This window comes from Bubalus bubalis, chromosome X (genome assembly GCF_019923935.1).
Source record: "Bubalus bubalis isolate 160015118507 breed Murrah chromosome X, NDDB_SH_1, whole genome shotgun sequence".
Taxonomy (NCBI): domain Eukaryota; kingdom Metazoa; phylum Chordata; class Mammalia; order Artiodactyla; family Bovidae; genus Bubalus; species Bubalus bubalis.
Genome location: NC_059181.1, coordinates 32,025,084 through 32,040,524, shown reverse-complemented (window position 1 = coordinate 32,040,524; position 15,441 = coordinate 32,025,084). Strand labels below are relative to the sequence as shown.

General features: G+C 36.6%; 1 protein-coding gene across 8 annotated transcripts in view; it reads left to right on the top strand.

Annotated features, from left to right (window-relative positions):
• The window catches only part of DMD (dystrophin), a 2,402,664-nt gene that overhangs the window by 881,311 nt on the left and 1,505,912 nt on the right, over positions 1 to 15,441 (top strand). For all 8 annotated transcript variants that reach the window (XM_025277237.3, XM_045164452.1, XM_045164449.1 and 5 more), the window contains one exon: positions 2,891 to 3,014. In XM_025277237.3, the coding sequence (XP_025133022.3) occupies positions 2,891 to 3,014 (124 nt within the window). The remainder of the gene's footprint in view (positions 1 to 2,890; positions 3,015 to 15,441) is intronic.

Genomic DNA, 15,441 nt, shown 5'->3' with positions numbered 1-15,441 from the left:
TATGGCTTTCCACAAGAGTGGATCTGGAGACGAAAGATTTTGATGCAGGTAATTAATTTAGGAAGTAATTCCAGGAAGCAAAGTGAGGAAGTGAGGTAAGGAAAAGGCAGCCAACACAGGATGATACATGAGCAGATTTTCGATGGAGGCAACTGCACTCAATCCAGCTGGGAACCTTTTGAGATCCTGGGTGTAATATCCTTCAGGGTGGTTGCACTGAAGGGCAAGGGAACTGTGTTATTTATCTACCAACTATCCCCAACTCTCACATAACTAAGCTATTAACATCCCAGTACTCCTGGCCTGCCTTATATACTGGCAAAGTGAATGCCCACAGGCAAAGACACACAAATGTTTATACTGGGCTAAAGGAAAAAATGTCCGTCTTAAGACATTCTTATGGGAAACCTGCACTGGATTTGCAGGGTGACTAAATGACCATAGTTGAAAACTATTAATTTTATAAATTAATTAACATCAATGAGAAAGATTTTTGGTAGCATGCAGAAGGACTCTTTTTAAATCAACATTGCAAACACAGAAATAGGAGACCTAAAAGTTAAACTTCTGCAAAAATCAAATGTAGGAAAGATAGCCACCATGTATGATAAAATGAAACACCAATACTATGTATGATTCATATCCAAATGAAATAAAGGATTGACATTCAGTTATGTGAGATTTAGAATAAAAAATATATCTGAATTCTGATCTCTTTTTTTTTTAATATTTCTAGTTGGGTAGCCTTGGTAAATAAGAAACTCAGTAAATACTTATTACTATGAATCAGGCATTCTTTGAGGTGAAGGATATAATGGTGAACAAGATGAATTAAGTTTCTTCCCTATGGTACTAACAATCTGAGATCAATTAATTAATTTCTCTGAGCCTCCATCTCCTGACACAGCAAAGAGATGGATCATACTTTATTTAGCACAGGCTTGTAAGAAAGCAAAGGAGGCCATGCTTTGGAAAATGTTTTGTGTTCTGTGAAACTTTTTATCAGTTTAATTTTAAAACAATAGCCTGCAACCAAAATAAAAAAAAATTATTCACAGGTTTGTTTGATTTAAAGGCCACATCTATGAAAGTATTCATAAAGAAAGAAGATACTTGTCTATTCTTTCATGATTATAGTAAACACCCCTCATATGATTTTGTTAGCAATCAAATTTTAAGGAAAGTAAGATACTCACAAACCAAGGAATATCATCAAAGTAACTAGGAGTAGTGTAGGATGACCATCAGATATCTTCTATTGCAGGGGTCTGCAACCTGCCTGACCTAACATCTGATGATCTGAGGTGGAGCTGATGTAACAATAATAGAAACAAAGAACACACTATATGTAATGCACTTGAGTCATCCAGAAGCCATCTCCACCCCCACCCCCAGTCCCTGGAAAAAACTGTGTTCCATGAAACCAGTCCCTGGCACCAAAAATGTCGGCGCCACTATTCTAGCAGATTTAAACAGCTGATTTCAACTGTTAGAGGGTTGTATTGGAGAAAAAAACTATAGCATGGTGAATACAGTACATTACTTGGCGTCTTAATATCTCGTATTTGTATTTTTGGTATACTCCACACATTTCATGTGAAAATTGAATAAGTTTATTTCCCTGGATACTTTTGTCTATTTTGTTTTATAATCGATAGGATTAGATGGTCTCTAAATTCCCTTTATCATAGATTCTTTACAGATGGTGATACAATCTATAGATTCTTTCTCAAGAAACACACACACGCATTCAGAATTGTAGCATGAAATTTCAAGATTCCTAGACATTCTCCACCCTTGCAACTCATCTGTGACTCCCTGAAAATCTCTGCTTTAACTGGATCTGAATCACCTAATCAGAGTTAATAGTTTATTTCCATTAGCTCCATAGATCTCTGCAAAAAAGAGTGTTTGAGAATAACAGTGTAGGTGATCACATATCTCTTGCAGCATAATAACCCACCTCAAAATGTAATGGCTTGAAACAACAGTTATTTATCATATCTCACAATCCTGCAACGTGGGCAGTTCTGTAGCTCTAAGTGAAGTCAGCTGGAGCACTCACTTAGATGTATTCAGCTGGTGTTTGAGTTGGGTCAGAAGGTCAAAGGAGGCTTTATTCACTCGCCTGGCACTCCTGCTCAGTTGCGTCCAACTCTGCACGACCTCATGAACTGTAGCTTGCCAGGTTCCTCTGTCCATGGGGCTTTTTTCGGAAGAATACTGGAGTTGGTTGCCATTTCCGTACCACTTGCTTTTTCCTGTGGTCTCTCTGCCTGGCAAGAGTGAGCTTCCTTCAAGCACTTTAGGAGCCTTGAAATTCTTATATAACTCATGCCTTCTCAGAGTGTGTGTTCCATGAAGACAAGATCCAAGGTGCAAGCACTAATCAAGCCTGTGCTTGCATTACACATACCAATAGCTCATTTGCCATAGACAGTCACTTGACCAAATGTAGCCTCAGTATGGCTGTGGAGACGACATGAGTGTTCTAGGTATGGGGTTTAATGGGGGCTACCAACAGTAATCTTTGTTTGTTTGTTGTGAATGTGTTCCCCAAAATGATTTATCTTGGAAAATACTGATTTTTCAATCAATGCAGACATTCAAGCAAAGGCTGAAGAGTAGCTTATAGGAGATAGTGTACAGGTCGTTGCTACATTGAGATGAATAAGATTACCTCTGTGATCATAAAGACCAGATCAAAGAAGACTGAATTTTGATCCAACCTGACTAGGGAAATAGTAGTGATATTAACATTAATAGGGGCATCAGGCAGAAGTTTCAGATTGGGAGAAGAATGCTAAATGTGGATAGATTGCCTTTTTTTTCCCCATACAGAAGAAAGAGATAATCATGAAATAATGATCCTTATTCTTCCCTGTCTTAGGTTGGATGTCGATATAACTGAACTTCACAGTTGGATTACTCGTTCAGAAGCCGTGTTGCAGAGTCCTGAATTTGCAGTCTATCGGAAGGAAGGCAACTTCTCAGACCTTAAAGAAAAAGTCAATGTAGGTTATGCATTAATTTTTATGTATTTTTCTAACTTTTGCTGCTTGTAAACCCTGTGCTCTGAACTCTATGATTCTCTTAGAGTTGAAAAAATTAATGTGGTATGCTATACTGCTTTTAAATATATCTTTAAAATATGTTTTACATATCAAGTAGAATCAAAGTTTAGCCTAGAGAAGTCTTTGCTGATTCTGCTGTGATTGCCCATGAATACTTTCTGTTAACCTTCTTTAACTTTTATATCATTTAGCTGTAAATTAGCAATTTTGTAGCATGAAGTCATATTGATTTCCTTTTATACATTGTTCTTTCATCTGAAGGCTGGGATTTTAGTAGGCTTGCAGAATGGAATGGAAAAGAAAAGACCTGATCCTTACAAATACTCTCTTTGTGTTCTCACTATCATCAAAATGCTATACTTTGTAGTCATTAATAATTATCATAAATCATAACATACTTGCATTTTCTGGATATTTATGTATTATATTACCATAACTAAAAGATACCCAACCCTTTTCAATATTTATTTATAAGAGATCATTTGCTGTTTTTATTCCCTACTGAGACATTATAGTTTTATCCTTTACAATGCAGTTTTTATTAATTTAATAAGAGCTATATTCATCTTCAGGGACATTATCAAGGCTTTGATATTTTGACTTTGACATATGAGCATCCATTTTGATAGGTAATCTGCAATAGTTTGTGAGGGAATTTCTAACAGGAAGAGTAAATATTTTCAGTGGGAAGGCTAAAGAAACAGGTATCCTGAATGTTAAATAATTTTAGTTATAGGAGGATCTCATATGTGGATTAACTCTGCTTTATCTTTCAATCATTTGATTTCATGAATTACAAAATCTGTTAGATTTTTACAAATACGACACTAATATAGATACAAGGTAATACTTGCTGTGGGGTTGGAACTTTCGGAGAACAAAAAATATGTCTTTTAGGAGAAAATAATCCTTTTTTTAAGGCTACTTTAGAGGAAGAAATAATTTCATCAACATTTCTGAGAGCTGACTTTATAAATGGGAAAGTTATTTTAAATTCCTTGTTGGCTTTGATATATTCTGTTATCAGCTTAATAATGGACTATTTATAAATAGTTTCAAGAAAAGGGAATTATGACTATATTGTTAATAATTTAGTTTTAAAATTAAAATGAAGGGTAATATGTATAGTAGAAAATAGCAAAATGTCTGATTTGAATGTACTTATTTGAAGGTATATTCTTTGTTATAGTTTTTTGAGGGAAATTCTACAAGTAGAAAATTACTTAGAGAAGATGCACTCTATGTTTTGGAGTTCATGTGACATATTGACCCACTGAAAGTATGAATCACCTTGGATAGACATGTTATTAGCTAAGTAAAATTTTTATCTATCTGAGCAATCTACTTATCTATATGTCATCCTATTTCTGTATCTTAAAATAACTGATCAAGCAGGAAGATTGAGCTCTAGCATTTTAAGACTTTAAATTCAAAAGTTTCCTGTTATCATATAGTTGCCTAGAAGCAATTTACATTTAATCAATAGTGTCAGCAATGAGAGACTGAAAGCGCTTATATATATATATATATATGTATATATATACACACATACACACACACACACACACACACACATACACGATAGTGTATGAGTGGTTTTCTGATGCCTGGTGAGTCACCTTTATCAACTTCTCCTCTCATATTCTGAAATAACAACATCATTCTTAATTGCCTACTAAAATAAGACATGGAATGATTTACCTAGACATTTCCTTCAGGCTAAATATAATGTATAGGTATTAAAAAATCCTTGAGAGAAATACAAAGCAATGATGATGGATATGCATTTTTTGCATGCATTAATTTTCCTGCTTCTTCACTTGTCCATTTATGTAGGTTATTATGAACACATGGGAGGCCCGTCTCATGAGCTTGAGTGGTATTAATTCATTTTTAGGCATCCATTAAAAATGGCTAAATATCACTCCCTCTTTTTCATCTTTCACTTGAAATAATAAATGAATGAAGCAATCAAGCACTTTCACCCAGTTAGCATATCCTAGGACAGCATCCCTTCAATTTTATATATTTTAAAATCAGACAGAAATGTTCCTTCTGTATTAACCATGTGTTTTATCCATATAATTAACATAATACACTTATTTAAGAGTTGAGTTCTAGGGACTTTTCTACTGACAGTTTGGACCCTGGACAGCCAATATTGGCATCACCTGTGAGCTTAGAACTGTAGGATTGTTTTCAGGCTTGATAAATCAATTTACATTTAGAAAAGATCCACTGATGGTTTCTATGTCTGTAAAGGTTTAAGATCAGTGCACCCTCTGAGACTTTACTAGACTCCTAGATGTTCCTTCACTCATTCTGTTAATGTTGCCACAGTTCAGACTTTGCAGCTGATTTTACAGGTTTCAGTTCAGTTCAGTTCCTCAGTCGTGTCCAGCTCTTTGTGACCCCATGAATCGCAGCACGCCAGGCTTCCCTGTCTACCAGCAGCTCTCAGAGTTCACCCAAACTCTTATGCATCGAGTTGGTGATGCCATCCAGCCATCTCATCCTCTGTCGTTCCCTTCTCCTCCTGCTCCCAATCCCTCCCAGCATCAGGGTCTTTTTCAATGAGTTTACAGGTATACAGCTACTCAACTTCTTGAACTGAGCGCATGGTAATGTAAGTTAGGAATTACAGCAGAACAACCTCTCTGTTTTTTGTTTTATTTTATTTATTTATTTTTGGCTGTGCTGCATCTTCATTGCTGTGCAGGCTTTTGACCAGGGATCGAACCCATGTCTCCTGCATTGGCAGGAGGATTCTCTACCACTGAGCCACCAGAGAAGCTCAAAACAACCTCTTCTTACCATAAGGTGATTTTATACCTCTCCAATGTTCTGAAAGCCTTCCTCGTAGCTGTTCAGGTCAACAGGCCTTGGGCTCTTCCTGGAACCTAGACTTATCAGATCAACTTTTCACCAAGTTCTGTTGGAAATCTTCAAGCCAATTAATTTGTTTCCATTATCTCTGTTATTTGTGTCTGCCACTAGAATATAAGAACCTCTATTCACCTGTCCTTTCTTATATCCTCATCACTGTGCTCTTCTGTACTCTTTCCTCTGTCTCACTTCCTCTTCTGTGTGCTTTATCACGCTCATTCACTTTACACTCAGAAACCCTTCTAAAACAAACTTTCTGTCCCTTAGACCCATTCTGTTCATACACAGAAAAGACTTGTACCCTTGGATCACCACAAAGACTAATGACTCACTCCACCACTCCTTTGCAATTGCTAGTCTACTCACTTCTCAGGGTCAATTCCAAAGATACCACTCTTATGTAAAACTCTCTCTTCCCTTGTGTTTCATGTCAAGTTGCCATCTGTCATTCACCAGTTTATTCTATTGTTTTCTCATTGTGAACCTGATGCCAAAGTCTTCAATCTCCTCCACCCAAATTGTGCCTTAATCCTTAAAAATCTCAGTTCATTTGGGCTGTCTTGCTGTCTCCAAAAGCTTCCATTTCTCTCATCTCCTCAATTCACCTACCCACTTAAATTAACAATACCTTAGATACTTCATTACTCCATTTCTAAACTGCCACACTTTAAGAGACTCATCAGTACTTCTTCCTAAGCTTTCCATACTTTCCTAGTAAATTTCTCAACTTCTCTCCATAATTACTTCAAATTTTAATGGGTCTCTTAAACTTTTCCCCACCATTTACAGTAGGTGAATTTTTGTCTTATTTTAGTTAAAATAGTATCTCTTATATTTCATGTATTTGTGTTCATGGTCTCTTTCTTTTCCTCTGCCTCAGTGGAAGAGACTGCTTTGACTCCTTAGGGCTAATCCCAGGGGATGGGTGTTGTTCAATATCTCCACTGTCTGTGTCCTCAGGATTCTGTTTTCATTTAACCCCACCCCCATTTTTTCACCTCTCCCTATTTTCTGATGATAAAGAATCAGCCTTTAAACAGGCTGCTTTTCTACCTTTGAGAAAATCTTCCTCTCCTATAAACATATATGTGTGTGTGTGTGTGTGTGTGTGTATGTGTGTATTTTCCCTTAACTTCTCTGCAGGACTAGACTCCATTAACCTCTTAGTCCTTCATGAAAGTATTTCCTCCTTTGGATTTCGGGATACTATTCACTACTATTTACCTTTTTATGTTTTTGCCCATTTGTTTCATTTTGTTTTTCCTTTAATACTGAAACGCTCCACAGTTCTTCCCTTGTTTTTCTCTCTAGATTATTCTCATTACTTCCCATTCAAATAGCATCTGTTTTTTCATGATCCCCAAATGTGGGTCTTTAGCTTATGTCTTTTCCCTAAAGCCCAGTCCAGTATATTTCATCGCCTAATAGACACATTTAATTGTATATCCGCCTTCAATCTCCCCAGCCCTGTTTTATTCTTTCTTTTTACTGTTCCTTTTCCAGCAGCATCACCCAGATACCCGAAAGCTAACTGGGTCATCTAGATTTTTTTTTTCCCTACCATTTACAAGTCTACCCTTTGACAAGTTCAATTAATCTCATTCCCTTAACAACTCTTAAAACTATCCAATCCTCTCTATTCCCATCACCAGAACCCTGATTAAAGCTAACATCATAGCTCACTTGGCTTTAAGATGACAGTCCCTAGCTGCCTTCACAGCCACTAATGTTGTATTCCTTTAGAGGTTTTCACCTCTCTTCTGCCAAAGCAAACTTATTAAAACATAGCTAGTATCGTTTTTGCCTTTGTTTATATTCATTTGAGAAAGAAGAGAGCAGCCACTGAGACCCGGGAGCTAGCTTGCACTGCCATTAGGCCTTGGAGATGCTGGAGAGTGTAGTGGTGCTTGCAGCTCGTCTGTCAAGTTCTCATGTTAAGTATGATGAACTGCTCACAGTGCTAACATCAGACAAGGCCACTCCATGATCATGATGGATCGGAACAGAAATGTGACCATTATGTAATCATGTCTCAATACAGTAAAAAATACTGACACTGTCCAAACCAGAGGTCCCCAAACTCTGGGATCTAATGCCTGATGATCTAAGGTGGACCTGATGTAATAATAATAGAAATAAAGTGCACAATAAGTGTAATGCACTTGAATCATTCCAAAACCATCCCCCTCCCTGGTCCAAGGAAAAATTGTCTTCCATGAAATTGGTCCCTGGTGTCTAAAAAGACTGGGGACCACTGGTCCATACCACCCAAAATGACCCAAATATCCTTCCTCTTCACTAATATGGCAGATCATTTCCTTTACTAATCATGGCTTTAGTCTTTCTACGTTCTTCCTGCCACCGAGATAAGAAAATTCAAGATACCCAATCATAGAATCATGGATTTCTCTGGTAGCTCAGCTGGTAAATGATCCATCTGCAGTGCAGGCGATGCTGGTTCGATTACTGGGTTGGAAAGATCCCCTGGAGAAGGAAAAGGCTACCCACTCAGTATTCTTGAGCTTCCCTCGTGGCTCGGCTGATAAGAATCCACCAGCAATGTGGGAACCTGGGTTTGATCGCTGGGTTGGGAAGATCCCCTGGAGGAGGGCATGGCAACCCACTCCAGTATTCTTGCCTGGAGAATCCCCATGGATGGAGGAGCATGGCGGGCTATAGTCCATGGGGTCACAAAGAGTCAGACATGACTGAGTGACTAAGCACAGCAATCATAGAATCAACTTCACTTCCTTACAGCATCTAATAAAGGCAAAGCTTTACTTCCTTGACCATCTGTATCACTTTACACAAGCCCAAGCCCTCTAAACTATTTGTAACATCCTCTTAGCAACATATCCCAATAGTTCCCTATTATATGCCATGACTTCTTACAACAAATAAATAAACTTTGTTAATCTACAGGTGTGTTTCTGGTAGCCTTTGTCTGAAAGCCATTGACTAAGTCAGTCTTCATGTTGCCTTTATGAGGGCTACCATGACCTAATTCCTTTTTACTTATCCAGAGTGATTTATGACCATTGTTACATTTATTATAGTGTTGGTTTCTGGAAACCAGAAACTTACTCTGACTTTTTTTTTTTTTCCCCTGTTTGTTTTGATTTGGCTTAGTTTGGTTTTGGTATCGCAGTATGTAATCTAGTGCCTGATATTTAATCTAATTAATGTTTCACTATGTGAGTAAGTGATTTTTTTTCAGTTTTGCAGACACATTTTAAGTCAGGCTCTGCTACCAATATGAAGGATATAACATCTTCCGAATAAACATTTGAGTGAATAAATTACTTTTTCTGTCAAAGGGTAAAACTTCATTATAGAATCTTAAGTGAAAAGAAAATTAATTGCTTCTATAGTCAGAGTAGGACTCTGGGGAATGTGGAACTGACTTTCATATTAATTAGAGAAGATGTCATGAAAGGAGGCGTCTTTTAAAGAGATGCTGGTAAGGAGGAGGAAAAGAGGTTGTAAGTGTTTTTAATCAGCTTATTGAAGAACTAGTAAACGTCTCTTTTCTGTATACTTTGCTTAGAACTTATGCTGATTATGTTTCATTTTTTCTTTATAATACAACGAAATTGCCTTTTTGATCAATTATCTTATTTTTTGAATTATAATTTACACCCACTATTATATTAGTTTCATGTGTCCAGCACAGTGATTTGAATTGTCTTTTATTTTGCACTTGAAGGTATACACTTTAGAATTCATAATTTCCTGATGAGCTGTAAGAATTTTTGTGAGCATATTATATATTTGAAAATGAACAATACATTACTCATAGAATGGTCCACTGATGCCTTTTTTACTTGAATTTTGTGTACTAGATACTTTAGATTCTGAGTAGTAGCTTCTAAACATAGGATCACATTCAGAGTATATACTGACTAATGTATTATTCTCTGAGAGAAAATTATTTCACAACTGTGTTCTATTATAAAAAGGAAAAAATTAAAATTAAAATATTGTATACATATCACTCATATATATGCATAGGCTTACATATATGATAAACAGATATTAAGGAACACACATGCAGAAAAGCTGGATGAGGCTCTACAGGAAGAAAGATTAGAAAAAGCTCATATGTCAAGGGCAGACATGATTTCATGAATAAGGTGATTTTAAATAGGTTGTTTAGTTATCAGTACTTAATGTTATAAGAAGCATTGTACCTGGAAAGAAGAATATTGGAGCCTTTCATATTCTGTATAGTAGTGAGGGCTAAAAGCTAACTATAGATATTTGGACTAACATTGAAGATGAAATGTATGTAAGAAAATGGGTGTCATCCTTATCATTCAGATGATGCTCTTGGCCTTAAAACAAGGAGAAAGTTTATACACACACACACACACACACACACACACACACATTAAAGAGATGCTGGTAAGAAGGAGGACAAGAGGTTGTAAGTGTTTTTAATCAGCTTATTGAAGAACTGTAAACTTCTCTTTTCTGTGTACTACATGTCCTCCTTTTTACTAGCATCTCTCTAATGTTTTTATTTAGTCACTAAGCTGTATCCGACTCTTGTGACGCCATGGACTGTAGCCCTCAAGGCTCCTCTGTCCATGAGATTTCAAAGGCAAAAATGGTGGAGTGGGTTGCCATTTCTTCTCCAGGGGATCTTCCCGACCCAGGGAACAAACCCAGGTGTCCTGCATGGCAGGCAGATTCTTTACCTACTGAGCCACCAGGCAGCCCATATATTTATGTGTAAAAAAAAAAAATATATATATATATATATGTGTGTGTGTGTGTGTGTGTGTGTGTGTGTGTGTGTGTGTGTGTAAGAGGGAGGGAGAGAGAGAGGGAAAGAAAGAGATTGACTGATTGATTGATTTAGAACCATGGAAGAGGAAGAAAGAGTGAAGATGCTGAAACATTTGAGAAAATCTGAGAAAAAAGTAATCTCCAAAATTTTTGAGACCACTGAAATGTTGTTACACTTATTCTCTAGTGGGTAACAAAACATTCCGACATGCCAGCATAGCCAAAGATTTTGTATAGTCTGAAAATTCAGGAATAACTTCGAGTACTTGAAAATATGATACTCTGTACTTGCCAAATGGAATTACTACTGAGTCCAGAGAACCCTGATTAGTATCATAGTCAAGAAACATTCCTTTGTCTTTTGTTCAGTATCAGTTCTCCATTTTACAGTCTCCAGTAAGAATTTAGGATCGTGATCCTTATGAGGTTGGTGTCTCTGTTGCCTTGCTATTTCCTTTCATTTAAATTAAATTCAGCATTGTCTAGTCTCATAATTTTATGTCACTTTTTCCTGGAGTCCAGGATATCTTAGCAAAGATGCCAAAAATGTTTCCTGAGTTTTGTTTGGTAGGCTGTTGTCAGGAGTTTATACTCGGCTCTTTTTTTTTAATATGTTATTTTCTTCATTATATTGCAAGTACCAAGGTGAGATTCTATTGTTTTAACTTGGTGAACTTTACATAGTACTCTTTGTTTTCTGTTTGAGCCATTGTTTATTCCTGTTATCAGGACTTCATAACAAATCTGTTGGAGAGAGAATTGTTGTGCACAACTCTCAATCTAACCTAAAGTTTCCAGGAGACTTTTAAACTGAATCCGGCTTTACTTTTCAGAGCTTGTAGCCCCTAAACCCCTGGGATGGTTGTTTGACCACTGTATGTACAGCTACCAGGATTTGTTATGTATGTACACCTTCTTAGAGATTTTGAACTGAGGGTGGGTGGTAGAGACCATAACATTGTATATGGAGGTATTATGCTATGATAGACCTCACTTTTTTATGCATCTATCGTATACCAGATCCTGTTCTAGGCACTGGAGATAGCACAAAGAAGGGAATGCATAAGGATACATGATCTACAGTTGATATGCCTGTGGGGAAGATGGAAATTAAGCAGATTAATATAGGATGTTACTGATAAATGCCAAAGATGACAATGAAGTAGGAAGAGAGCTGAGAAGTGTATGTGTGTGTGTAGATAGAGTAGCAGTTGAAAGCCTCACTGGAAAGGTACCATTTAATAAAGATTTAAAGGTAGTGAAGAATGGACACATACCTGAGATTGGAGCATTTAAGGCAGAGAGAAGGGTAAATGCACAGACGGAGGAGGTAAGAGAGTGCCTAGAGGATGAGAGAGTAACAAACACTATGTCTGGGGCTGAAATAGGTGTTGAGTAACAGAAGAGGTCAGAGAGGGTAGGGAGATGAAGGTTGGGTGACATGGTTAGGCTTTGAGCTTTTGCTCTGTGTGAGAAGGGAACTTCTGGAGAGTGGGCTGGCTTCCTCTGTCATCTCTGTTGAGAGTGTATCATTAGGGGGCAAAGGCAGGAGTAGAAATACCATTTAGTAGGTTATTCTGAAACATCCAGACTCGTGAGAGATGATGGGGGTCTTTTGACTAGTGCAGTAGTAGTGAGTACAGTTGCAACATCACTTTCTGGATGTGTTTTGAGGTGAGTCAGTAGGATTTTCTGATGGATTGCCTGTGGGGTTTGAGATAAAGAGTCAAGAAGGATACAAAGTCATTGGAATGAACGAATGTAAATATAGTTGAGTCCGAGAACATGCTAAATGTAGAGGTCTGGGAGATGAGGAACCAGCATAACAGACTGAGTAAGGCAGTCTTTGAGGTTGGAGGAAGTGTGTGCTCATAGTCTAGGAAGTCACATCAGTATTCCCAAGAAGAGGACTGGTCTGAACCAAATTATCCTGATAAGTAAGTTGAGGACTGAAAATCAACCAGTGACACTTTCTGAGTGTCAGACAGCAGAAAGCAGTGGGGACAGCCTTTGAACCAACTGAGAACAGAATGACTTCAAACTTTTGATTACCTTCATTCCTGTCTCTTTGCTACCCTACATTTTTTCATTTTATTTTTAGTCAACCATCTATAGCTGTGTATTAAATGAAAGTTGCTGGACTCTTCACTAACGTCTTCATACTTCTCAAGGCACATTTGTGCCAGTATTTCTCTTTATTTTCCAATATTCCTCTTTAAAGTGATATAACTTATCAGAACTCAGGTATCATGTAAACATGGACGAATATGAAGAGGCTATTAAACGGCTTCTTAAATCTGTATCTCTATGCCTCAGTTACTCAGTTTGCATGGAATATACATTGCCTATGGAGTATAGTAATTGGGTTGTACACCATTGCCAGCCAGCTTACAGACTGTCAAGTGTACATATCAAGTGACCAGGCATTCCTTCTGATACCTTGGTGCCCATGCTGCATTAATATTTTGAATACCATCTCTGATGACTTCCAAACTATCAGGTTATCTTTACTGTGAGTTGGAATCACATCTGTTCAAATCTGCTTGATTCATCTTCATTGAAATACCTCTAGAAGCAGCAGAGTATGTTTGAAAGAGACCTTAACTTGTAATTAGATCATCAGGGGTCTAAAGCTTTCTACTTCTGTGATCTTTTTTTGTTGTTGGTGGTTTGTTTTTGGCCGTGCCGGGAAGCTTGTGGGATCTTAGTTCCCTGACCAAGGATCAAATCTGTGCCCCCAGCAATGGAAGCACAATGTCCTAACAATTGTACCACCAAGGAATTCCCGTTACCTCTGTGATCTTGGATATTTGATAATCTTATTGGCGCTCAGTTTTATCTTGTGTAAAATAGGAGAAAATAATGCTGATTCTATCTGATAGAATTACTATGAAGCACATATAAAATAATGCACATGCACAGTAATTTGGTACACAGGGTTAGGCACTCCATTTTTTCTCATGGTTATGTCAGTGTTTTCAAATCTTTCACAAATTTCTCTGTCTTGCTTTCCTCCTCTGTCAAAATGGGAGAGTGTACCTACTCCAGAGATTATTGTTTTGTTGTGGTGATGATGCTGGTTATTGTTACATAAATTAGAACAATTGGAATAATGTGGCTAACCAAGCAAGGTTTATTTAACCTCAAATATTGCCCCCAAGATATTCAATTATCTTTGTCTCTCTGTTAGTAATACTAATTGATTATTCCATTAGATGCTTAGAATAAAGAGATAATGATTATGACATTTAGAAGGTCATTAATAATTTCATTATTTATAAAGACAACATGGTATTCTGATTCTACTCTTTATATAATTTCATATATTAAAAAAAACTCAATGTAGATAAAATAGACGCTACTCTGATAGAAAATGGTAATTCTAAAACTGTTGAAGTTGAAGAACACAGCTTGTTCTTATTGTCCTTGTCATTTTGTTATAGTACAAGTATTTATTTTCTCTTTTTTTTTTAACTGATGTAGTTAAAATTTGAGACACCTCAAATCCTGCTGTAGCTCTTGATAGTGGGAGTATTTGAGTGTCATATATTTACTTAGAATACGCTTATTTTTCTCTCTTATTTTTCTCTGAGTCCTTTGCAAAGACCATTTATCTTTTAATAGAGAATAAATTTAAAGTATTAGGAAACATGGCAATTAGATGCGAAGGACAGAGAATTTAGAAGACAAAACTTGAGAATTAAGAAAAAGTGAATTTTAGAGCCTCGTCTATGTTATCTTTAGCAGTGTATTGTGGCTCCTTTATTTTCATGGACTTTTCAGTTCAAGTAGCAAGCTAGAACCTTCCATGGTTGTGCACATGCTTTTGTAAACAATTCAGTAATGTCTTTGTGAAACTGACTTTCAAGATAACCCAGAAGTTTCACCTGCTAATTGGTGTGGGATCCTGGGAACATATAAATCCCCAAGCACCACAGTCTGTGTACTTAGAAATTTTCAAGTAGAATCCAAGATACTAAAATGTTTCTATATCCTTTGGAGTTTTGGTACTAATTACATGACACTGTGTTCTCATTTGCTGCCCTTGATGTCATAATTTAAAGTGTTTATATTCCAGCTAGGCTATAAATACTTTTATAAAAAGGACTGACATTTTATAGTATTTTATTTCACTTTTCTAAATTTGATTAGTTTTAATGTATGTTACCTTTTTTCCTGATTGGATGTATTCTATTATCTATCAGCTCTTTTAGAATTTTGCTCTCTTTGACCTTGAATCCAATAATCCTAGTTCATGGAACTCTTTTTAAAATAAATTTAAATAACTCTATTCACTTGTGACTACTTCTTTAAATTGGAGAATCTTTTAAAATATTTAAAAAAATATATGGATTATTTTATGAGCATTCCCAGCATTTGATATGCTTGGAGAATTGTCCAATTTAGATGATTACTTACTTATCTGAAAGTATTTTTAGTGTTGTCATATTGTTTGTGTCTATACTTATGTCTGCATATCTAGATCTGTGTGTCTGTCTTTAACTCTTTGCTTTCAGAGGGAAGACACTAGATCTGCACTCTGCAATTACAGTTGAGACATTGTAGCTTTTAAAATTTAAGTCAACTTAGATTAAATTAAAAGTTAATATACCCAGTTGTATTTGCCATGTTTCAAGCACTCAGTAAACAAACATATGTGGCTAGTGGGATGCAGATACAAACTCTGTCC